Raw genomic sequence first — 24,269 nt, 5'->3', positions numbered from 1 at the left:
AGGCACCACCACCAGCAGGTGGACATAGATGCATGGTGGGGCAGCATTAGATTTAGCCTGCAAGGATGGCCACGGGGAAGCAAAAACAAGTGGTGGGACAGAATGGGCATGTGAGTGCGTGGCCACCCAGTGCACTCAGCAGGCCTGATCACATTCTTCCCCTGCCTTGGAGGGCCATCCCAGCAGTCCCAATGCTTGGGCCTATCTGTGCAGCACAGGCATTTGCCAATGGTCTCTGGTTACTGCCAGACACTATTGGCCCCCACACACTTGCCACCTCCTGTAATTGCACCAGGGTGGGATAGGCCTCGTGTTTGACATCTCTGATCCAGAGCTTATTTTAAGACCTACCTCAAAGCAGTGCAAGCTACAAAATGTCAACATTTCTCCATTCCTATTACCCTTCTTATAGCACTGGGTGACACCCTATGGGCTTTTTAAAGGTTATCCAAAACCTTCTGGGTAAGGGCCACATGTAGGTTTTCCTTCAGGCTTCACAGAGGAATTATCCATGCATTGGGTCGATAAAATTGGATCTCTCTGCATCTGGTTGATAAAATTGCTTGGATCTGTTCCCAGTTGGACACCAGGCATGGTGTAGATCCTATGGAGATGGATGGGGAAAGGACTTGCCCAGTTACCTATGAACAGTTTGGTCCTGTTGATCCCAAGGAAGTCAAAAAAGTCCTTGGGATGTAAATGTGACCACCTGTGAACTAGATCTATACCTGTGGTCGGATTCAGCCAGTTCATACCACTTCGGGAGAACCGGTTGTTAACGTTCTGAGCAGTTTGGTGAACTGGTCGTTGGAAAAATCAATTAGGGCAGAGAACCGGTTGTTAAATTATTTGAATCCCACCACTGATCTATACCCATCTTGGTTAGTCAGCACCATCTTAGAGGAGGAGATCGGTGCAGTGGGAAGGACCTTCTGGGAATGGGTTTGGTCTGGGAACCATTGAGACATGTACAGCTAATTGTCCCGCATGGCAAATCTGCTGCAGCTATTTGTACTGCAGGGAATCTCTTGGGATGAGGCAATGGGGGAGAGTGTCTGGGGAGGGGTGCTGAGGAGAATCAGTTGGGTGGAATGATAGGGAGAGGATACCAGGGAGGGACTGATTGGGAGATGTGGCCATGGTGCGTTAGCTGAAAAGGTGAGGCTGGGGTGAGTTGGCTGGAACAAGGCGACTGCAGCCATTTGTCCCATTCTCACCAAAGTGATGGGTTGCAAAGTTACTATTTCATCATTGTTGCTAAATAAGGACTATCTGTAATGTTTATGTAGCTATCACAACTGCTTAATTCTCAGGCTTCAAACGCAGGACCAAAAAGCAATAAAGTCTCATAGCAGTATTGCTTGTTAACAGGTTGCCAAAAATAAATTTTCTCCAGAGAATAGTGGGAGGAACCCTTGAAGACCAAAGGATGCAGCCATATTCCTACATTTGAGAAGGGAGGAGAAAATGATAAATGCATAAGGAATAGATGATGTAAGCATAGATATTCACAATTAACAAGCTATCTATTATATTGCCACTCTTCTATTGTCACTATCTTCAACAGAGAAATATTCTCTTAATGAAGAAAAAGCATGTCAGTTACGTTGCCATTGAAATTTTGATAAAGTTGATTGAAAATGAAAGAATTCAAGTTTTCTATTCTATGAGCCAATTCACACACATATCTGATGAAAATGGAGATGTTATCATCAACCTACCAAGGATTAAATAACTACATGTCACAGGACTCTGTGATTTGTAGCTGCCTCCTGACTTTGATGACTGTCATTCCTTGTCATACCTTGACATTAGTGGAATCTTGTTCTCACTAAAGAAATGTGATTGTGATGTTGGGCATGGATAGAAGGATTTCTGTTCTGTGCACACAGATCTCATAGAACAACATGGTTTACCATGGAGGTCCAGGAGATGAATTGTCACAAGAGATGATGAACCTACTGCATACAAGGATGACAGTCTTTACTCCATTCCTCTCAGGGAAATTCTGCCCAACCTTGATGAAGCCATACTGCAGATCTGGATGTGAGGGGGATTTAAACTCTGCTATTTCAACAACAATTGAATAGCTTTAAAGAAGTTCTATAAAATCTTAAACATCTAAAAAAAGAGCCATATATGTATAAAAACACTGATGTTGAACCCAATCTTTTAAAGCACTACCTTAAAAATAAAATAAATAAACTAAGGAACAAAATTAAATTTACCAATGAAACAATAAACATGCATCTTTTTTTCAGTTTAACATTTTTATTAAAATGTTTTATTAGTTTATAAGATAAAATACAAAATACAAAAGTAAATAGGAAGACACAGAGGAGGGGGAAGAGAAGAGACAAAAGTGAGGAGAAATTGAGGAAAAGAAAAGAAGAAACATTGACTTCCGACTCCCTCTGTTGAAGTAAAAATAAAGCATTAACATCAAACCACAACTTTTTGTTTTTCCCTAATATTATAAACTAGCCATTTCTTTAAAATCATATCAATGAAATTGGTTAAACCCAAAATCAAAGTTTTATTTTTTTCCCACCTCAAACAGAAAGTTCAGAAGTGGTCTCCATGTGGAAACAAAAGTACTTATATTCTTTCCTTTAACCAAAATTGTCAATTTTGCCACTTCTGCCATCTCCATAAGCTTCTGTAGCCATTCATCCATAGTGGGAATCTATGTCTCCTTCCATTATTGTGCTTATAATTGTCTTGCTGCTGTCAATATATATAAGATCAAACATTTTCCCCAAGTCTTTTTCCATTAAACCCAAAAGAAAAGTTTCTGGTTTCATTTTTATTTTAATTTGAAGAATATTCTGTATTATAATATGAATCTTACTCCAAAATGCTTTATCACACGTCCACCAAAATGGTAAAAATTTCCTTCTTTCTTTTACACTCCCAACATTCATTTGAAATACCTTCATACATTCTGTATGACTTTTAGTTTAGTGGAAATTTTAAACCATTCATCCACATATTTTCCCATTGTTCAAGCATCACATGATGTCAAAAATTCCTTGCCCCACAAGCTCAAAATCTGAGAGAAAATTTTTATAAGATGTTCTATAGATGGCATTTAGATCCTAAAAAGCTGGCTTCTATATATCCAAATGTACAGCCTAAATGTTGGAGGTGTGGTTCTCTCAATGCTACATATTATCATATATGGTGGACCTGCCAAAAGGTTAAGGCATTCTGGATAAAAATATGGTGGATTATGCAAAATATCTTTAAAAGAAGGATAAAGTTTACTCCTCAGTTATTCTTACTAGGTATATGTACTGACTTTACAGTGGTAGAGACTAACTTGATTCTGCATCTAATAACGGCAGCAAGACTGTTGGTGGTGCAATACTGGAAGAAGGAAGACTTGCCTACAACTCAAGAATGGACACTAAAAGTTACAAACTTAGCCGAGATGGCTAAAATATCGGCATATATTAAAGATCACTCAAATGAGAGATATAAACGAGACTGGAAAAAATGGATTGACTATATACAAAATAAATATGGGATCAAGAAATTCCAGTTAGCCTATGCTTAAGATCAGAAATGATTAAAATTGTTTAAAGTTAGTTCAGCAAGAAGAAGCTAAGGTCAATGTAGAATGTCATTAATTTCTTTATTTCTTTTTTTTTTTCAATAGATTTTAGACTGTGTTTGTTAAAAATCCATACCGTGTACGGGTTCTGGGAGGGTAGAGGGAGGGAGGGGTATACATTAGGCTAGACAAGAATTTGGTGGTAAACTAGAATTATTTTGACACACAAAAAATTGTACTTTGATGTCTTACTGATTTAGGAATGATGAAATGTTTGTTTTAAAAGAAATAAAACTTTTGAACCAAAAAATTCCTTGCCCATTGAATCATACAATGTTTATTTATCATGTCATAAATAACCCTGCCATCCAAACCTTAATCTGTGACCCTCTAATTCAGCCTCTTATCCTGGAGGTTCACCCACTCATTTTACCAAGCCAGACAACATGCCTCAAAATACAATCTCAACCCCATTTTTCCTTAGCATCTTGCAGTAGTTTGAATCTAATTTTGGGTTTTTTCCCTTTACCATATAAACTTGGAAATATCGGAAATAATAAACATATCTTTAATAACAGGTTTTCCATCCATACAGGGCATTGGACCTCATTAAGGCGCTTTGAAAACATGAAAAACAAAGACCTGACCACAGGAATATTGTAAGTAGTTGCAGAACTTGATAAGAAATTCTTTTATGGACAAATTCCTCTTTCACATCATCATTTATTAGAAATCTTATCACATTCTAAATATGCCACAAAGACAAATATAAATGAGGAAACTCTTTGCATTAGTTAGAAATTTTTGTTTCTTACTATATTTTCTCTACAATTCAGATCAGGCCTCAGCAGAATAATGTAGCATTTGGGGGAAAAGATACAAGCCAAGAGAGCAGCCGTGGAGGCCAGGATGGAGAAGATCTCCACAGCTACCATGGACTTCCCTTTGGTGCTCAGGTAGGTGGGGAGGAAGGAGATCCAAACACTGCAAAAGACCAGCATGCTAAAAGTAATGAACTTGGCTTCATTAAAGCTGTCAGGCAATTTCCTGGCTAGAAAGGCCACTGTGAAACTGACAAGGGCCAAAAGTCCTAGGTAAGAGAGGACACCATAAAACATTACAGCTGAGCCTTGCTTACATTCCAAGATGGTCTCTCCAAACAAGGAGTGGAAGTCCAAGTTAAGAAATGGGGGAGAGGTTCCCAGCCATGTGGCACAAAGAAGGGCTTGGACCAGAGGACAGGCTATGACAATGGAGTTGGTCAGTGGTTTTCCTAAGAGTTTCCTTGCCTTGTTCCCTGGCTTGGTGGCCATGAAGGCCAGAACCACCATGACAGTCTTTGCCAAAACAGAAGAAACTGCAAGGGAAAAGAGAATGGCAAAGGCAGATTGTTGTAAGAGACAGGTGATCTTCCCTGGCTGACCAATGAAGAGGAAGGAGCAAAGGAAGCAGAGCAAGAGGGAGACCAGGAGGATGTAAGTGAGATCTCGGTTGTTGGCCTTCACAATTGGTGTGTCATGATGCTTATAGAAAATCACCAGGACTGCAGAAGTGATCCCAGAGAGAAAAAGGGCAAGAAAAACTAAAATGCATCCCAAGGTATCTTGATAAGAAAGGAAGTGGATCTTCTTGGCAATGCATTGGTCCTTGTCCTTGTTGGGAAATTGGTCTTCTGTGCAGGGTTCACAGTGAGCTGCATCTGGAATCAAAAGTCTTTGTCTAAGGATTACTTCAGCAACTATCATACACATTATTCCTCCCGCATAAATCACATGAGTGGTGCCTTTCTGTTGTTGACCTGTGTTACATACTGTGAATGTATATAGTTTTCACCAAGGTCCGCTGCTACCAGTGGGAACACATTTGAATCTGATTGGCCAAAGGCCCTGCCAGAGCCCTATAAAAGGATTGCTGCCGGACAAGACCTTCACTGGATTGTAGATAGCAGTCACTGAATAAAGAGCTGTTTGTTACTGACCCTGAGTGTGCCTCATCTGTTCACCCTATCTAACACTGGTGATGAGGATGGGATCAGAAGGCAACTAGGCACCGAAAGAGCAAAAACAATCCAGCAAGTAATCCAGCCCGGAGCGAAGCATGGCAGCAAGCAGCCATCTTAAAGCGGCAAATTTGAATCAGCTTCACTCAAGACAAGATGACTAGGCAAACCTCACCAGCTCTGTATGACCCAGCCTCCGAGCACTGGGATTCCTACATGATGAGGTTCAACTGTTTCCTCGAAGCTAATTACCTCTTGGGCCTGTCCGAAGGCCGGAAGAAGGCAATGTTCCTAAGCTACTGCAAACCAGAGGTCTTCAAGATGGCGAAGGACCAACACCACTCCATTCAGTCACTTGGTTGGTGCTACAACAGATGCTGTGAACACACTATGCTCCCAGACCATCTAAATATGTGCGGAGGCATGAATTCAACCTCTGGAATCGGAAGGAAGGCAAAACAATCAACCAATATGTTGCCGCACTTCGAAAGGCTGCCGCATACTGCAAATTCAGAGACCTGGATGAGCTCCTCCTAGACCGCATTATATGTGGTGTTTGGGACATTAACTTACAGAGGAGGCTGCTCGCCAAAACCAACCTTACTCTCCAGATCACCCTAGACGAAGCCAGGGCTACCGAGTCCTCAACCAAGTCAACAGAAATGCTGCAGAGACAAAGCAGACCAGAGAGCGCACACAAAATCACAGGCATGGATCATGAGACCACGGAGCCAGAAGTGTCAGACAGCAATGATGACATCTACCATATGCACACTGACCGAAAGGAATCGGTGCAGAAATTTGAATCGCAATTCCTGCCCTGCGCAGGCTGCGGAGGAAACCACCTGAGATCAACTTGCCATTTCCAGGACGCCATCTGCCAGTGTTGCAAACGAAAGAGGCACATTGCCAGGATCTACAGGAACGGATTCCCCATAGCAACCAGACAGCCAAGAAACCAACCGGCATACCCGAAACCACCGTAATGAAGGACATGGCAACCATGACCAAGGCAGCCAGAGGGAGCTACTGGAGCAACGTTCCAGACAACCATCAGCCAGACCTGCATAACGTGACCCAAAAAGCTGAGAATCACAGTCCTCCTTGAGGGATCCCCATGTTGCATGGAGATTGACACGGGGTCATCACTGACAATTATGTCCTGGGTTACACTTAAGAAGATTGTCCCCAACTTAAAGAGGCACAAGCTGCGGGTTCCAGTCATACGCCTGAGCAACTACCAGGGGAACTGAGTCCTGGTTCTTGGACAAGGCACTTTCTGAGTGCAATACAAGTCTTTCAACGGACTGCTTCCTGTGACAGTAGTCAGCAGTGCCCTGCAGAGCCTCCTAGGGCTCGACTGATTCAAACCCCTGGGCCTTGAGGTGACCGGAATCAACACATTTGAGACAACAGCACCAAAGAACTACTTAAGGAGTTCAAGGACATCTTTGGCACCTGTCTTGGTAAGTAGGTGGGGACCCCTATAACTTTTAATTTGGACCTGAACATAGCCCTGAATAGGCTGAACCCCAGGAGAATGCCTTTCACTCTCCGACCCAAAATTGATCTGGAATTGGACAAGCTCATTGGCCAGGAATCCTAGAGCCAGTAGAACATGCACGCTGGGAGGCCCCTATAGTGACCCCGATCAAGCTGGATGGGTCGGTCTGCATCTGCACAGATTACAAATGTACAATAAATAAAGCTTTACAACAAAGTGCTTACCCTGTACCCATTGTACAGCACTTACTATATTCGCTAGGTTCTGGAAAATTTTTTGCTAAATTGGACATGGCACAGGCATACCATAAGTTGCCTATAGATGGCACCACAGCAGAGGCCCAAACCATTGTGATGCACAGGGGTGCCTTTAAATGCACCCGGCTGCAATTTGGAGTTAGTATTGCCCCTGGACTTTTCCGAAGGGTCATGGAACAACTTTTGCAGGGGATACATGGGGTCATCCCCTATTTTGATAATATTTTGGTATCAGCTGCAAAAAAAGAACAACTTTTTAAACAACTTAGGGCTGTTTTGACCAGAATTAGTGAAAAGGGTCTCCGCCTTAAAAAATAGAAATGCCAAATCAATGTGCTATGGATTGAATTCCTAGGGTATCTCATCGACGGCTCAGGGATTCACCCCACAAACAAAAAAATTAAGCTATCCAGGACACCTCGAAACCAGATTGAACTCCAGGAGTTCCTTGGACACCTTAACTTTTACACCGTCTTTCTTAAACAGAACCTTTGCATCAGCTCCTCAGCAAAAATGTAACATGGACTTGGGGCAAAGTCAAGGCTGCCACATTTGCTGCAGTGAAAAAACTATTGTCAGCAGACACATTCCTGGTCCAGTACAACCAGACTCTGCCACTGGTGCTGACTTGTGACACTTCACCTTTTGGCATTGGGGCCGTCCTCAGCCACCGCATGCCCAATGGAACCAAGGCACCCATTGCCTACTACTCAAGGACTCTTTCAGTTGCCGAGAGGAACTACAGCCAACTGGACCTGGAGGCTCTGGCTGTGGTACCTGCCGTCAAATGGTTCCAGGAGTACCTTTATGGCCATGATTTTCAGATCATCACGGACCATAAAACACTTCTGGGATTACTGTCTGGGGACCAACCTACACCTGCTTCACTGTCACCGTGGATGACCCGTTGGACTATTTTCCTTGCAGCCTACAGCTACTGCCTCATTCATCGGCTGGGCACTACATTGGAGAATGCTGATGCCCTCAGCCAGTGCCCTCTACCAGAACTACTTGCAAACCCCACACCAGAGACACCAGTCCTACTCATAGACTGCCTTGAGGCTGGGCCTGTTTCCTCCAGTAAAGTTGCCTGCCACTCAGCTAAAGACCAGACTCTGAAAAAGGTTTTGAACTGGGTGTGGAGGGGGTGGCCCAAGGGGCCAGTTGGGCCAGAGTTTAAAATGTTTTTTGTAAAAAAGGATGAACTGTCTGTAATTAATGGTTGTTTACTGTGGGGGGACCGGGTCATTGTTCCATCTAAACTGTGAGTTGCAGTATTAGAGGCTTTGCATGTAGGGCATCTGGGAATTGTTCAGATGAAATCTTTGGCCAGGAGTTACTTGTGGTGGCCTAAAATAGATAAGGAGATTGAGGAATGGGTGGCTACCTGCACACCATGCCAGGAGTCCAGACCAGCTCCCCCAGAGGCGACCGATAAGAAGTGGGAGCAACCTCAAGCACCTTGGTCTAGGGTGCACATTGACTTTGCTGGCCCAGTTCACGGCCAAGTATTCATGGTAGTTGTGGACGCATACTCGAAATGGTTAGAGATAGTCCTCATGGTCACTACCATGGCAGAAGTGGTCATCAAGGCACTACGGAGACTTTTCTACCATGGCCTACCTGATGTCTTGGTCTCTGACAATGGGCCCCAATTTGAGACCTTCTTAGCAGTGCAGGGAATCAGGCATGCCCTGGTTGCTCCATTCCGTCCAGCCAGTAATGGACAGGTGGAGAGAATGGTGCAAGCAGCTAAAGAAGCCCTATCCAGGATGGGGCCAGGAGATTGGGAAACACAGGTGGATCAATTCCTCCTTATTCAGCATATCACACCCAGTGCTACCACTGGGAGTACCAATGTGGAGGCGGCACATTGACCAACTCCGTAGCTGCCTCTCCGAATCCAATCTCAGGAAGTCAGAAGTAACTCCTGCACGAGTTAGCCAAAGCCCTGCCCAAATGGAGCATGAATTCACTCCTTACACAGACATCTCAAACCCGAAGGTACCGGTGGTCTTATTTGTTGAGGTTGCAGGGTCGCAACAAGTTCTGAGCGAGCCGGCTCTAGGAACTCCAGCCGTGGCCTGTGAAAAGTTCCAGGAGCTTCCACCAGGCAAAGCAACAGGTCTGTCCAACCTGACTGAAGATCCAGTGCCAACTGAACTGCGCAGGTCTGGGCAAGCCACCAAAAAAACCGCCTACCTGTGCGACTACATCACAAGCTGGATGAACCCAACTAAGAGGGGAGGGGTGTTACATACTGTTTATGTTTTATGTTTTATGTTTTATTGAACATTTATATGCCGCCCTTTTCCCTGAGGGGACTCAGGGCGGCTTACAACAATAGGGGAAGGGAGTGCAAGACAAGACTTAAGTAAGAAAAGAAACGTGAGTAAAAAAAAAAAAAAAAAAAAAAAATTGACCATAAAAACACAACATTCACTCAACATTCGGGCAGGGTGAGAATAAATCCTATCCCCAGGCCTGACGGGATAGCCAGATCTTGAGGGCTGTGCGGAAGGCCTGGACTGTGGTGAGGGTACGGATCTCCACGGGGAGGGTGTTCCATAGCGTCGGAGCTGCAACTGAGAAGGCTCTCCTCCGCGTAGTCGCCAGTCGGCACTGACTGGCGGATGGAATTCGGAGGAGGCCTACCCTGTGCGATCTGATGGGACGCAGGGAGGTAATTGGCAGAAGGCGGTCTCTCAGATAGCCAGATCCACTACCATGGAGCGCTTTATAGGTGGTAAGTAGGACCTTGAAGTGCACCCGACGATCAACAGGTAGCCAGCGCAGCTCACGGAGGATCGGTGTTATATGGGCGAACCGTGGTGCGCCCATGATCACTCGCGCGGCCGCGTTCTGGACTAGCTGAAGTCGTCGGATGCTCTTCAAGGGCAGCCCCATGTAGAGCACATTGCAGTATTCCAGCCTAGAGATCACAAGGGCTCGAGTGACTGTTGTGAGAGCCTCCCGGTTCAGGTAGGGCCGCAACTGGCGCACCAGGCGAACCTGGGTAAATGCCCCCCTGGTCACAGCTGACAGATGGTGGTCAAAACTCAGCTGTGGATCCAGGAGGACTCCCAAGTTGCGGACCCTGTCTGAGGGGTATAAATTTTGCCCCCCCAGCCTGATTGATGGAACGTTAGCCGAATTTTTGGGAGGAAAACACAACAGCCACTCGGTCTTTTCCGGGTTGAGCACCAGTTTGTTAGCTCTCATCCAGTCTTTAACAGCCTCAAGGCCCCGGTTCATCACGTCCACCGCTTCATTGAGTTGGCACGGGGCGGACAGATACAACTGTGTATCGTCCGCGTATTGATGGTACTTAATCCCGTGCCTCCGAATGATCTCGCCCAGCGGTTTCATGTAAATGTTAAATAGCAGGGGGGACAGAACCGAGCCCTGCGGCACCCCACAGGTTAGGGGCCTCGGGGACGATCTCTCCCTCCCCACCAACACCAACTGCGACCTGTCCGAGAGGTAGGATGAGAACCACTGTAAAACAGTGCCGCCCACCCCCACCTCCCGCAGTCGTCGCAGAAGGATACCATGGTCGATGGTATCGAAAGCCGCTGAGAGGTCAAGGAGAACCAGGATGGACGCATAGCCTCCATCTCTGGCTCTCCAGAGATCATCGGTCAATGCGACCAAAGCGGTTTCAGTGCTGTAACCGGGCCTGAAGCCAGACTGGAAGGGGTCAAGATAGTTAGCTTCCTCCAAGGTACGCTGAAGCTGTAAGGCCACCACCTTCTCGACAACCTTCCCCACAAAGGGGAGGTTGGAGACTGGACGATAGTTGTTAAGAACTGCTGGATCCAAGGACGGTTTCTTCAGGAGGGGCCTCACCACCGCCGCCTTAAGCGCGGTGGGGAGGTGTCCCTCCCGAAGAGAGGCGGTAACAACCGCCTGGATCCAGCCTCGTGTCACCTCTCTGCTGTTGGCAGTCAGCCAAGAGGGACACGGGTCCAGTATACAGGTGGAGGAACTCACAGCTCGCATAGCCTTGTCCACATCCCCGGAGGCAACATCCTGAAACTCAACCCAGAGATGGTCTACCAAGTCGTTCCCCTGTGTCTCGACTGGATCTGCGAGGGTGGAGTCCAGTTCCGATCGAAACCGAGCAACTTTGTCCGCCAAGAACTGACCATACTCCTCAGCCTTACCCTGCAGGGGGTTCCCCGTCTCCCTCCTATTTAGGAGGGAGCGGGTTATCCTAAACAGGGCGGCTGGGCGGGACTCGGCGGACGCTACCAAGGAGGCAATGTGTGATCTTTTGGCGGTTCTCAATGCCCAAATGTACTCCTTGGTGCAAGCTGTCAACAGTGCTCGGTTCGATACGGACCTGTCGGACCTCCACCGGTGCTCTAGGCGTCTCCTCCGGCGCTTTATCTCACGGAGCTCCTCGGTGAACCAAGGCGGTCTCCGCGAGCCGCTGACCCGGAGGGGCCGTAGTGGCGCAATTCGGTCCAGAGACTCTGATGCTGCCGAGTGCCAGGCCGCAGCAAGAGTCTCCGCCGAACTGTGGGCGAGAGCATCTGGAATGACCCCAAGCTCCGTCTGGAACCTAGCAGGGTCCATCAGTCGCCTGGGGCGGAACCACCTGGTCGGTTCCTCCTCCCTACGGTGGGGGTTTGGCCTCCGGAAGTCTAGCCTCAGTAGGTAGTGGTCTGACCACGACAGGGGAATGATCTCATTTCCCCTCAGACCAAGATCATAACTCCACTGCTCCGAGAGGAATACGAGGTCGAGTGTGTGCCCCGCTGAGTGGGTAGGGCCTCGAATTACCTGGGTCAGGCCCATGGCTGTCATGGAAGCCATGAACTCCTGCGCTCCGTCAGAGTGTTCACCGAGCGAAGGCAGATTGAAGTCCCCCAGAACCATTAGTCTAGGGAACTCAATTGCTAGCTCGGCTACTGACTCGAGGAGCGCAGGGAGGGCTGCTGCAACGCAGTTGGGAGGCAGGTACGTTAGCAGCAAACCCGCTTGACCCTTGAGGTCCAACTTCACTAGTAGGGACTCACACCCGGCAAGCTCCGGAGCAGGGATCCTACGAGGAGCTAAAGACTCCCGGACTACAATAGCCACACCGCCACCCCTTCCCTGGGCTCTCGGCTGATGAAGCACCTGAAACCCGTCTGGGCACAGCTCTACGAGGGGGACTCCTCCCTCTGTGCCCAGCCATGTCTCAGTAATACATGCCAGGTCTGCCCCCTCGTCTACAATCAAGTCCCGGACGAGGGGAGCCTTATGAATGACAGACCTGGCATTTAGCGACAGCAGCCTGAGACCAGGGTCCTGATTGCTCACGCCATCTGACCTTGGAGTGGGACTCATAGGGCCGGAAGGAGGGATCTCTGCAATATAGCGAACCCTCCTTCCCCGGTAATGGCCAGCCCTAAAGTCCCCGCCGTATCTGCCCCTCCCTGTTATGACCGCAATGCTCCGACTCTCCCCCGTGGGTATAATTCCCCCGACCACCCCAATGGCCCCCGCTTGCCCCGCCAGGTCCTCCGAATCAGGCATACTCAAACACTCACACAAACAGTCCCCACAATATAATTAAAACACAAAAAAATACAGCAATAATAATACTAAAAGTGGGTCTTTCATACTAACACATTCAATCTGTGAATGTATATAGTTTCCAGCAAGGTCCGCCTGCTACCAGTGGGAACACATTTGAATCTGATTGGCCAAAGGCCCTGCCAGAGCCCTATAAAAGGGCTGCTGCTGGACAAGACCTTTACTGGATTGTAGATAGCAGTCACTGAATAAAGAGCTGAATAAAGAGCTGTTTGTTACTGACCCTGAGTTTGCCTCATCCGTCCACCCTACCTAACAACCTGCAAAGGGAGCAATGAAATAATCCCCTGTGCTATTTATGGGACATCAACAAGAAAAAAAAAATCCTCATTCATTTAGGATAATCCTGATTAGCCAGTGATGAGGATTTGTTCAGTTCTAGCTAACCATTCGATGTGCACTTCCATGAATAATGTGGCTTTCAGTTTGATGTTGCTGCCTGTTTTTTCTCCTATTTTATAATGGGACCCACAGAAGATTGATAGATTATTGGATGTTGAATGTTCCTGTTTTGTTTTTGAGTACATTATCCCTGCCTTAACTTCTCTGCTTTGTATCTCAAATCTGGTCATTCAGACATTTTTTGCTCCCTCCGTCTCCATCAGAAACATAAATAGGTGGATCTACTCTTTCTCTGGCAGGTCTATTTCTTCAGAGGTTGAACTGCTGGAAGAAGCACACCTTAAATGATCAAATAAAAACTTGGACCACCTGCCCTACTTCCTCAGGAAAAGGCTGGAAGCTGGTTTCCCAATTGGAGATGAAAGTAGAAGCAGAAATGGAAGTTGGGGACTCATAAATTGTGCCCTCAAACTATCCTTGCTGTGAGTTAGGAAAGGGGACCTCTCTGCCCAGGGCAGTTTACATCTTTAAATTGAAAAGTTCTTTTGAAACGTATGAGTACATGTCAATTAAAAAATATGACACAATAACAAAAATATATTGATTTAATGAATGGCTGATTCTTGATCCTGGAATATTTAAATTTGATGTCTGCTCTACCTGTCTGATTAGAAATGGTCCCTTCTGGACAAGCATCACACTGGTAGCAGCAAACCGGATTTCCCTCTGGAACTCTTCTCCTCTCTCCTGCCTGGCACCTCTTCCTGCCACACCTGGCAAAGGGAATGGTCTGAAAGATAAGTATTTTAAATTACTTAAGGAATGAACCTGCTGCATCCATTCTTTTCCCCATTTCTACTTCTATGTTCAGATTCTCTTCTAAAGAGATACATTGCCACCGTCTATCAGAAATATGGAAGACCTCCTGAGGGATTCAGGCCACTGGCATTCCTGAGACATCCATAGATGCTGGAGATTGGAAATGGGGTTTCATCCTGCAGAGGAAGGCTTGTGACTGAACCACAGTATTTCTAAAAGAAAGAACTGAGTCATGATGGTCCATGGAAATCACTGTTGCTTGCTGTACTTGCATTCTGCATTTCAAACAGAAGTCGTTCTCAAGCCTTAGCTGTGTGTGTGTATATATGAATGTTTGTATGTGTGTGTGTGTGTGTGTATTTGTTATATTTGTGCTGATAAATAAATAAAGGGAGACTAGTATAGATCTATTTGAAGCTATTTAGCTCTCATCAGCTACCCATACCCTTGCTGGGAATCGAACCTGTGCTCTATTGCCTCTTTGGCAGATGTGTTAACCACTGAGTTACAGAGCTTGACTCCTTATCAGCCAGGCCAGGGTGAAAGGTATATATTTAAAGTCACAACCCCTGGTATGCCCAAATATGGGAGGAAGATCACTACTTCCATTCTCTGTCCTTCGGCTCGTCACAAGAGACCATCCAGACAGAAACCCAATGTTTTTTTACTGTTGCCTTTTTGTTACATTTGTTATATTTGTGCTGATAAATAAATAAAGGGAGACTAGTATAGATCTATTTCAAGCTATTTAGCTCTCATCAGCTAGCCATACCCTTGCTGGGAATCGAACCTGTGCTCTATTGCCTCTTAGGCAGATGTGTTCACCACTGAGCTACAGAGCTCGACTCCTTATCAGCCAGGCCAGGGTGAAAGGTATATATTTAAAGTCACAACCCCTGGTATGCCCAAAGAGGCAATAGAGCACAGGTTTTATTCTTCGCACAATTATCTAAGTACAATAAATGATTTCATCAGTTTACATTGAGCTTTTGTTCTGGCTTATCTTATCTTTCCCAGCTGTTTTTGTGTCTAATGGCCTTTGAACGACCATGTACTCATCTCTTTGCTTTTCAACAAGTTCCCCTTCTTAAAAGCAGTTGTTTGTTTCTCTGGCATCCAGAAATACAATCTAAAGGCAGTGATGGTGCCTTCTAAAGCCTCTGATATTGGGGGTCTAATTTCAAATCCAGCATAAAAGTCCCAAACAGTTGCCAATCTGGCATTAACCACACCCATTAGGGAAGGCTATTTCTAATTCACGTGGCTCTCCCATCCCTCTGCTGTAGCTCCCTGTCGCCAGTCGACTCTACAATTGATAGGATATTCAGTTAGGACAGGTACAGGAAAAAGGATGCTGCCCTAGGAGGAGACTCTATGATGGAGGAACCAGACGTCCGGTTGGCAGAGGAAAAAGGATGCCACACTAGGAGGAGACTCTATGGTGGGGGAACCAGACGTCTGGTCAGCTCCAGAAATGAACGTGTGTGTGTATGTGTTTCCGGTTAAGACCTTTGTGGTACTTTGAGTGTTTAAGGTTGCCAACCCCTGACCTGGTCTAATGTGAAGTAATCTTGGCTAGGAAAGATTTTTGTGTTATTTTGGCACAAAATAACAAACTCCCTTGGTTTGTTAATTATATTTCCATTTTAAGTGTTTATTTTCAATTAAATAATTGTATTTATGAAAATATCCACCATTCTTTTATATATACAGTGTAAAATCTTTTATATAGACTGTCACTTTCAAATCCACTTTCAGCTGAGTCTCAGTCTTGTCTGGAGAAACTTGTTCCTCTTCAGTAACATTTTTCAAATATTAACTAACTATAGTGTCAGACACTCTTCAAAGTAATAATCAGTAATATGACTGATCTCTGCTCCTCCTCGCCCGCTTTCTTCACTTGCCAGCCTTCACCGTCCGCTTCCTTAATTTTTAGTAAATTGCTCTGTCCAGGGACTGTGTAACCCCCCCTCCCACCCCTGCTCTGACAGGGAGAGCAATGCACCCATGGAACAGAAGTTTCCTTCAGACGTTGTGGGAGCTTCTTCACTGGAGGCTTTCAAGAAGAGACTGGACTGCCATTGGTCAGAAATGGTGTAGGGTCTCCTGCTTGGGCGGGGCAGGGGTTGGACTAGATGACCTACAAGGTCCCTTTGTTCATCTCTTAAAATAAGGAAAGGGGAGGAAAATGGAGCCTATACAGGCTGACCTGGTGCCAGGACAGCTGGGCCTCTCCCACCCCCATGACACCCCCCCCCCTTCGGACAGAGTCCACTTGACTGGTGGAGATTGGTCCAGGAAAGAAAAGCTGCCTGTATTATTTAAAAATAGCTGAAATTCAGATATTTTTTCTCTTCCCAAATTAAGTTTGGCTGTTGTCTTGGAAATCCAAGCTGGATACAACCCTACTTCATCGCCCTACACATAAGGGCTATTCAAAGTGATGGGAAAAAGTGACTTATGACTTGTTCTCACATTTATGATCATCACAGCATTCTTAACAACTATGCCACTCATTTCACATGCCACACCCACCCAGTAACATGATCACCTAGCCACACCAACCCAGTCATTTGACCACATAGATATGCCCCAAACCACACCCACAGAACCAGTCATTAAAACATTGAATCCCACCATTGTCTCAAAAGTGTTACAGGCAAAGCAGATTTTTCACCAAATGAATGCCATAATTTCTGAGTTAGTAGGTTATTTTTCAAGTTAGGAAGATGTTCTGCATCTCAGGAAGAGAATGAATCTTTCCCTGAACTTACAACATTTCCTTGCAGCTCACCTTTGTGGCCCATACGATTCCATCAGAGTTAATGGTGAAATCCTGGCCTTGGGAAGCCTCAGGATTTACTTGCCCAACCTTCATGGGGATAAAAGATCGATTTGGAAGGAAAAGCCAATTGAGAAGATCATAACGAGCAGATCCCAGTCCATCTTCTGAGAAGGAGACTTCATCTCCAGCACTGTTGTTGAACTGCACATTCCTCAAATAGGGAAGAATCTGAAAGAAAGGAGACCTTCAGAAATTGGGGTATTTTTTGCTAGAACTCCAAATGAGACATTGTGGCTTCCATCATCACATAATGTCCATCTTGAGAAGATGGGTTTTTATTTGAGAATCTAGTTCCATCTCTTGGTGGCGATCTGAGGAATCGGGTGTATTTAACTCTAAAACTAAAAGTTTCCCCTTTATCACTAGACGTGATTTCCATCTCCAATTTCACCAAAACACAAGAATTTTACTTCCACAATCTAAATTTAATTTTAGAAATTTCCTCTTGTGATACTTTGCTACATGAACTTTCAAATTGGCATGGTTTTGTTAACTGATAAATGAATGTTTGAAGTGAATAAATCATTTCTATCAGAACCAAGGAAAATTCCACTGGTTTTCTCTGGTTCATTGTCAAAGGCAGAAGAATGCAAGAATCAGGTTTGATCCACTGGGCCATGTGGGAGGAAGCATCTGACCTGGTTGGTCACTTCATTATTCAACTTCCCCGCCACACTGAAAGCGGCGGTGGTGAGACCCCTCCTGAAGAAACCATCCTTGGATCCAGCTGTTCTTAATAGCTATCGTCCAGTCTCCAACCTTCCATTTCTGGGGAAGGTTGTTGAGAAGGTGGTGGCCTTCCAGCTCCAACGGTCCTTGGAGGAAGCAAACTACCTAGACCCCTTCCAGTCAGGCTTCAGGCCCGGTTACAGCACAGAAACCGCTTTGGTCGCATTGATGGATGATCTCTGGAGAGCCAGAGATGAAGGACGTTCCTCCATCCTGGTCCTCCTTGACCTCTCAGCGGCTTTCGATACCATCGACCATGGTATCCTTCTGCGACGACTGCGGGAGGTGGGAGTGGGAGGCACCGTGCTACGGTGGTTCTCCTCCTACCTCTCGGACAGGTCGCAGTCGGTGTTAGTGGGGGGGCAGAGATCGTCCCCTAGGCCCCTAAATTATGGGGTGCCTCAGGGCTCGGTCTTATCCCCCCTACTATTCAACATCTACATGAAACCGCTGGGAGAGATCATCCGCAGGCACGGGATTAGATACCATCAATATGCGGACGATACTCAATTGTATCTGTCCGCCCCGTGCCAACTCAATGAAGCGGTGGACGTGATGTGCCGGGGCCTTGAGGCCGTCATGGACTGGATGAGGGTTAACAAGCTTGTGCTCAACCCAGAAAAGACCGAGTGGCTGTTGTGTTTCCCTCCCAAAGATTTGGCTACTGTTCCACCACTCAGGCTGGGGGGTCAAATTTTATACCCCTCAGAGAGGGTTCGCAACTTGGGAGTCCTCCTGGATCCACAGCTGTCATTTGACCACCACTTAACGGCTGTGACCAGGGGGGCGTTCGCCCAGGTTCGCCTGGTGCGCCAGTTGCGACCCTACCTGAATCGGGAGGCTCTCACAACAGTCACTCGGGCCCTTGTGACCTCTAGGCTGGAATACTGCAATGTGCTCTACATGGGGCTGCCCTTGAAGAGCATCCGGCGACTTCAGCTAGTGCAGAATGCAGCCGCGCGAGTGATTGCGGGTGCACCCCGATTCACCCGCATTACACCTATCCTCCGCGAGCTGCGCTGGCTACCTGTTGATCTCCGGATGCGCTTCAAGGTGCTATTAATCACCCATAAAGCCCTACATGGCAGTGGATCTGGATACTTGAGAGACCGCCTTCTGCCAATTACATCCCTGCGACCGATAAGATCCCATAGATTAGGCCTCCTCCGCATTCCATCGGCCAGCCAGTGTCGGCTGGCAACTACAAGGAGGAGGGCCTTCTCAGCAGTAGCCCCGACCCTTTGGAACGAGCTCCCCGTGGAGATTCGCACCCTCTCCACCGTCCAGGCCTTCCGCATAGCCTTGAAGAACTGGCTCGCCCGTCAGGCCTGGGGATAGGATAGTTGCCCCTCCCGAATGATGAATGTATGTTGTTTGCTATTTTATTACATGTTGTCCTACTGTCTGTATTCCCCCCCTTCCCAGTTTTTGTGTGAGCCGCCCTGAGTCCCCTCAGGGAAAAGGGCGGCCTACAAATTCTAATAAAATTCTAAATTCTAAAATTCAGAGAGACCCAACATTTTAACCTTTGATGCAAAAAATTCTGATGAATCTCAGACTAGGAACCCATTAGGACCACTTTGAATCTTGCTTTGCATTCTGGTTGTCATAGAAACAGAATCACAGTATTGGAAGGGACGTTGGAGGTCTTCTCGTCCAACCCCCTGCTCAAGCAACAGAGGTTCTACAGTTTTAGACAGGTGGCTATCCTGTCTCTTCTTAAATGACTCCAGCAATGCAGCACCCACGACTTCTAAATGTAAACCATTCCTTAAGAAATTTCTCCTTAGTTCTAGGTTGCTTCTCTCTTTCATTAGTTTCCATCCATTGTTAATCAGAAACTGTTTTCACACAGAAAGCTGAGTAGCAAAACAAATGATAAACTAAAAAAAGGACAGGGTCTTAGATAAGTTGGTATGGCAGTTTGCAGTCATTTAATCAGAAACAGAAGAAGTTCATATGGAGATCTTCTGATCTAAGTTTCTGTGGAATGAGTCAAAGGCTTATCTGCCAACTTACCTGCCATGACTGGATATTTGAGGTCCTCTTTCCAAGCCTCATCATGGCCAGTCGAGCTCTGAATCCATGCATTGCATGTAAAGCATGTGCCAGAGCATAAACAGCATTGTAGACATTGTAACTGTCACCTGTCATTTTTTTTTCAAACGTGTAATTGGGCACATTCTGCAGATTCTCTTTTCCTGTACATTGTTTTTCCCCCTTTGGAGGGATCTTTCCTGGTTCATGGATCTTGCAGTCAAAGACTTTTCCCCACCATCGAGGGAGAAAGACATGTCCTTGGGGGTTCAAGGGGTCTAAAGTCAGGAGAAAGTGGCTGAATTCAGAGACATCCCTGGAGTGGTCCCTAAAATGCAAGACCCCATGATAATGCTTTACATATTGCGATGTTTCTTCAGTTTCTTTCATGCCAAGTTTCCAATGGGAAGTAAAGATACAAACTTTCCTAAATGATACTTTTTTGAGTTTTTCAAAAATAAGTACCATTGCTACTACAGTGATAACAGAAACTGGCTCTGCAAATAGAATAAACACTTCTGTTTTAGACAAGGTGAGGAAATTGAGAATAATTTTTCTCCGATTGATTAGAAAATCGTCCAATTTCAGCATTAGAGTGAAGGCCAGGCAGATCTCCTTCTCCTGGAGCATTGGAGTCACAGTTGAGATGAAACTTTCTCCCCTGTCATCTTCAGGGGCCAAAAGCCCAACCCAGTTCCACTGGAAATACAGGAGCAGCTGGACTAAACCCACATACTGAGGAGATTCCTTGGGATTAATCCGGAAGAAGGAAGGATAAACTCTTCTCTCTTCCTGAGAGACCTCAAAGCCAACACCGAGCTGGAGAAAAAGAGAGTCTTTTTTCAAAGATAAAGTAAAAGTTGTATGCTGACTTTAGTAGTGACCATTGTGTGGTTGATGGCTGGCTGACTCACTTTGACTTGCAAACCTAATCTTCTTCCCTTCTTAGCCATTTTTATTGGTTGTGATACATCAGAAGACAAGAGAAGAAACCAACAACCTGATACAGAGACTCATTGGCACTAAAATGATGCTACCCTTTAATAAAGAATAATCCAAGAGTCACAAGCTCATTATATTTCCCCCTCCCAAAAAAGCTACCATACTTTTAGTTTCATCTTCTGGCTTCTGTGTGTCCTTTTGATCTTTGTCTATTCCATACTGTATCCAAGAAAGCTCTCTTACCTGTGGGACCTTAAAGATGCTGAAGAGGGAGGCCATCTGCTTTGAGGACCTGGCAGTGAGATCACCAATGATGGACAGCAGAGTGTCTTGTAGGTCACATTTGTAACCTGGAACCACTTGGCCTCGTGAGGAGAGCATAGAGAGGCTGTTTAAGGAAATAAATATGTCCCTCTGGTAATGTCCATAGATGTGGAAGCCAAGGGTGAGGTTGTGCAGTAGAAAAAAATCCTTATTGACCTCAGAGACAGCAAACATCAATGCAAGGAACTGCTGATAGTAACTGGTGCTCATTCTGTAGCGAAAAAACATTAGAAAGCATTACAGGAAATCTTGTGCATGTCTGCAGAATTTGCTTCACTGTTTGGGGGGGGAGTGGACTTTTTTGGGGGCAGAAACTCCCAAACTTCATTGGATTTGTGTTTTTTCAAAGGATTTCCCTTGGGTAAACTTGGATGTGTTTGTGAGAAAGGAAATAAGCCTTTCCATCAATATGGAACTGTTTTATACTCTCTATCATCCCTGCCATATTCACTTTGCTGCAGTGGCTGTAATCCTTTCCAATTGCTCCCCTTTCACCATAATTATTTAAGATCTCTCTTGGAGCAGCTTCTTCAGGTGGGGTAAAGATTGATGAGCACAGGACTACAGTGGGGGTCACCTCATAGATTTACTGAAGGACATTATACATGAGCAGGTGGATTCCAACACTGAGGGAGATTTCTGTAACTCCTGAACACTTGAAGAGTGTTGAGCTTCTATTTGAACTTTTTTCCAGAACTTACTGTTCAGAGTAATATTATAATTTGACTTCTTCACTAGGCCAGCACAGGTTCTCTCTACATTTTTGTTGTTTATCATTTTCCTGATGAAGAGATTGAGAATTCCACCCTATTTTAAGAGCTTGCTAATTTATTGAGAAAAGCACGAAATGTGCACTAGACCCAGACAGTAAAAATACTAGAAGAATATTCCTGAAAAAAAGTCCCCAAATTTAAAGCAAAGAGAACAGTTAACTCCATGTCTGCCCTCCTCTGAAACTTACCCTCTAAGTAAATGAAGATTCCATGTATTAAAGTTAAAGACATGAGACTTTACAATGCTTCCCAAGGGCAAATTCCCACCTATAATGAGATCACCAGGACTATAGTATCTTCCATCCGACTCAATATAATCCCTGAACATACATATGGTTTGCACCCTCTTTGCTGTAGTTGGAGCCAGGAGCCAGAAAAACATCAGCACCAGCATTAGCATGACTCTTGCTCGGTCATTCTTATCAACTTCCCTCCTAGAATAGAAATTAAGGTTTATGCAGAAACTGATTTGAAAGTTGCTTCTGAAATATCACTGGAATGTTAGCAGATCAGACACAACCTTTCCCACCTGGATGGTACCAGGACAAATTTATACCAACTCTACTTCCTCTTACCTGTTTTTGGGCTGTGAGCATAGAGGAAACAACAGCATGTGAGTCTCTTCCAACCCCAGAGTGAGCTCTTTGCAAGACAGGCTAAGGTGACATGTTCTGCCCCCCAGCTGGTGAACTGAGAGATATTTTTTAAAGCAAGTTTTATCCTGGAAGATCTTTGTGTCTAGAAATCCACAGGGGATACATGGAGAATGACTGTTCTTCTGATAATTGTAGAGAAAAGCCATTGTCCTGTCTCCTTAGCAACAGCTTCTCTTCATGCAGCAGAATGGAAAGCATGTTTGTGTCTCTTTGTGTAATTCACAGAGCAGATGGAGTCATGGGGAAACTGTGTAGTTGACCTACATGAAAGTGAACCCTGCATACAAGATGGATTTTGGCTTGTTCCCTAGTCTTGTCAGATAATTTGAGTGCTACTTGGGAATATTTACACCAGGCAGAAATGGAATTTGAGGAAGAATTTCAGGATAGTAACTGCATTTTTGGCGAGACTTTCAAATTTCTGTTTCTGTAGCCTAAGGGTAGCAATTGTCATCCGGGTGTCGCTTTTGGTCTTTTGGGGTGCTGTTCCCAAATTGCCAGGTCTTAAATTCTTTTCTTGAAGATTCAAGGAGGATTTACGGAATCTGCCATCTTACGTGTTTGAAACAAGCATGACAGGGGAAAGTTACAACATCTACAATGCCATTTATGCTGTGGCACACACATTACATGCAATGTATGGATCCAGACTTGGAAAGAAGATCTCAAATGTCCAGTCATGGCAGGTAGGTTCTGTAACTTCCTTGGATCCAGTCCATTCCTTGGACTGGATAAAGGTTTTAATACAGGACACAGATGCTTAGAGAGGAAGATCCTCATGTCTATTTCTTGAATTAAGCAATTCCATGGCATCATATCACTGCATCAAATCTGCATCAAACCAGATTAAAACAGTAATTATTAACAAAAACACAAATGAGGGGGTCAGTTTATATTCCAAAGTAACTGAGAGCAGGATAGGAAGTAATAAATGGAAGATTATCAAGAGTGATCCAATGTTCAGTCAGGAAAGGTAATTTCTGCAATCATCATCATCATTATCATCATCATCATCATCATCATCATCATCATCATCATCATCATCAAATAGGAAACTCACAATGCGTATTTCTTTCATTAAATATATGCATGGCATCATATCACTGCATCAAACCAGACTGAAATAGTATTTAAGCAGAAAACAACAAAGTGAATTAACCACAATATTTATTTATAAAATTTATATGCTGCCCAATCCCGAAGGATGAGGATTTTGTAAAAGAGGTGGAGGGGAGAAGAGAAATAAACCAAGCCAGTTGCCCATGAGGTTCATGTAGGAAAGACCTTCCTAAAAGTTCTTCAAAGGTCTTCAGAGGTTGTCTGAGTTTCATAAAGTGGTCATCCCAGGAAGGAAGCACCATCCCAGAGCAAGAGAGAATGAAGAGCAAGATAGCAATTTTGCCAGATGCTTCAACAGTCCTAGTGGGCATATTTGCAAAACCACCTCAGTTTCCTTCTGGATGTACCCTTGATGATGATGATGATGATGATGATGATGATGATGATGATGTTGTTGTTGTTGTTGTTGTTATCTATCATGCCTGTCTTTTGGTGATTCTGTGGTGCAGATCTCTCCTCATTTTCCAATCTTGTATTACTTTTTTAAAAGATACTAAACTCAGTTGATTTTAACCTTGGTTTGTGTTTCTATGGCTTAGCATGCTGTGTGACCCTCCTCGTGTCTTTAGTTTGCAACGTGTTGTACTGAACAGCTTGTTGTGTCCAAGCAACCTTTGTCAAATTTACCACACAGAACTGGACTCAACCTAGTCTGAAATTCATCAGATGTTTTTATTTCAGTGAAGCCACAAATCAGGGCAGGCACTGTGTAGAAAACAAATCCTTAATGGAGTGAAGGGAGTAGAAGCAAAACAGAAATAAAAAAGGAATGTTTGCTAAT

At 45.1% G+C, this 24,269-nt stretch overlaps 1 protein-coding gene across 1 annotated transcript; it reads right to left on the bottom strand.

The window, feature by feature from the left end:
- Nucleotides 1–444: 444 nt before the first annotated feature.
- Nucleotides 445–22,515, bottom strand: LOC116506844 (vomeronasal type-2 receptor 26-like). Its single transcript, XM_032214780.1, has 9 exons — nucleotides 22,289–22,515; nucleotides 21,902–22,147; nucleotides 20,860–21,151; nucleotides 19,657–20,373; nucleotides 16,858–16,935; nucleotides 13,905–13,968; nucleotides 4,386–5,255; nucleotides 1,917–2,040; nucleotides 445–604 (listed from the first exon to the last, which is right to left on the bottom strand). The coding sequence occupies exons 1-9, from the start codon at nucleotides 22,513–22,515 to the stop codon at nucleotides 445–447; spliced, it is 2,778 nt and encodes a 925-aa protein (XP_032070671.1).
- Nucleotides 22,516–24,269: the final 1,754 nt, after the last annotated feature.

Source organism: Thamnophis elegans, chromosome 1, assembly GCF_009769535.1.
Source record: "Thamnophis elegans isolate rThaEle1 chromosome 1, rThaEle1.pri, whole genome shotgun sequence".
Taxonomy (NCBI): domain Eukaryota; kingdom Metazoa; phylum Chordata; class Lepidosauria; order Squamata; family Colubridae; genus Thamnophis; species Thamnophis elegans.
The sequence above is the reverse complement of the archived record's forward strand: the minus strand, read 5'-3'. Positions and strand labels throughout refer to the sequence as shown.

Bases quoted from the DNA above. Each gene is read 5' to 3' on its own strand.
- LOC116506844 (XM_032214780.1), bottom strand. From the start codon at position 22,515: ATGGCTTTTCTCTACAATTATCAGAAGAACAGTCATTCTCCATGTATC. The intron at 13,969-16,857 runs GTGAGCTGCAAG...AGAGTTCCAGAG, and splicing joins GAATCGTATGGGCCACAAAG to GGAAATCCGGTTTGCTGCTA. The intron at 605-1,916 runs GTAAACCATGTT...CCATCTCCATAG, and splicing joins TCATCTCCTGGACCTCCATG to GATCTACACCATGCCTGGTG.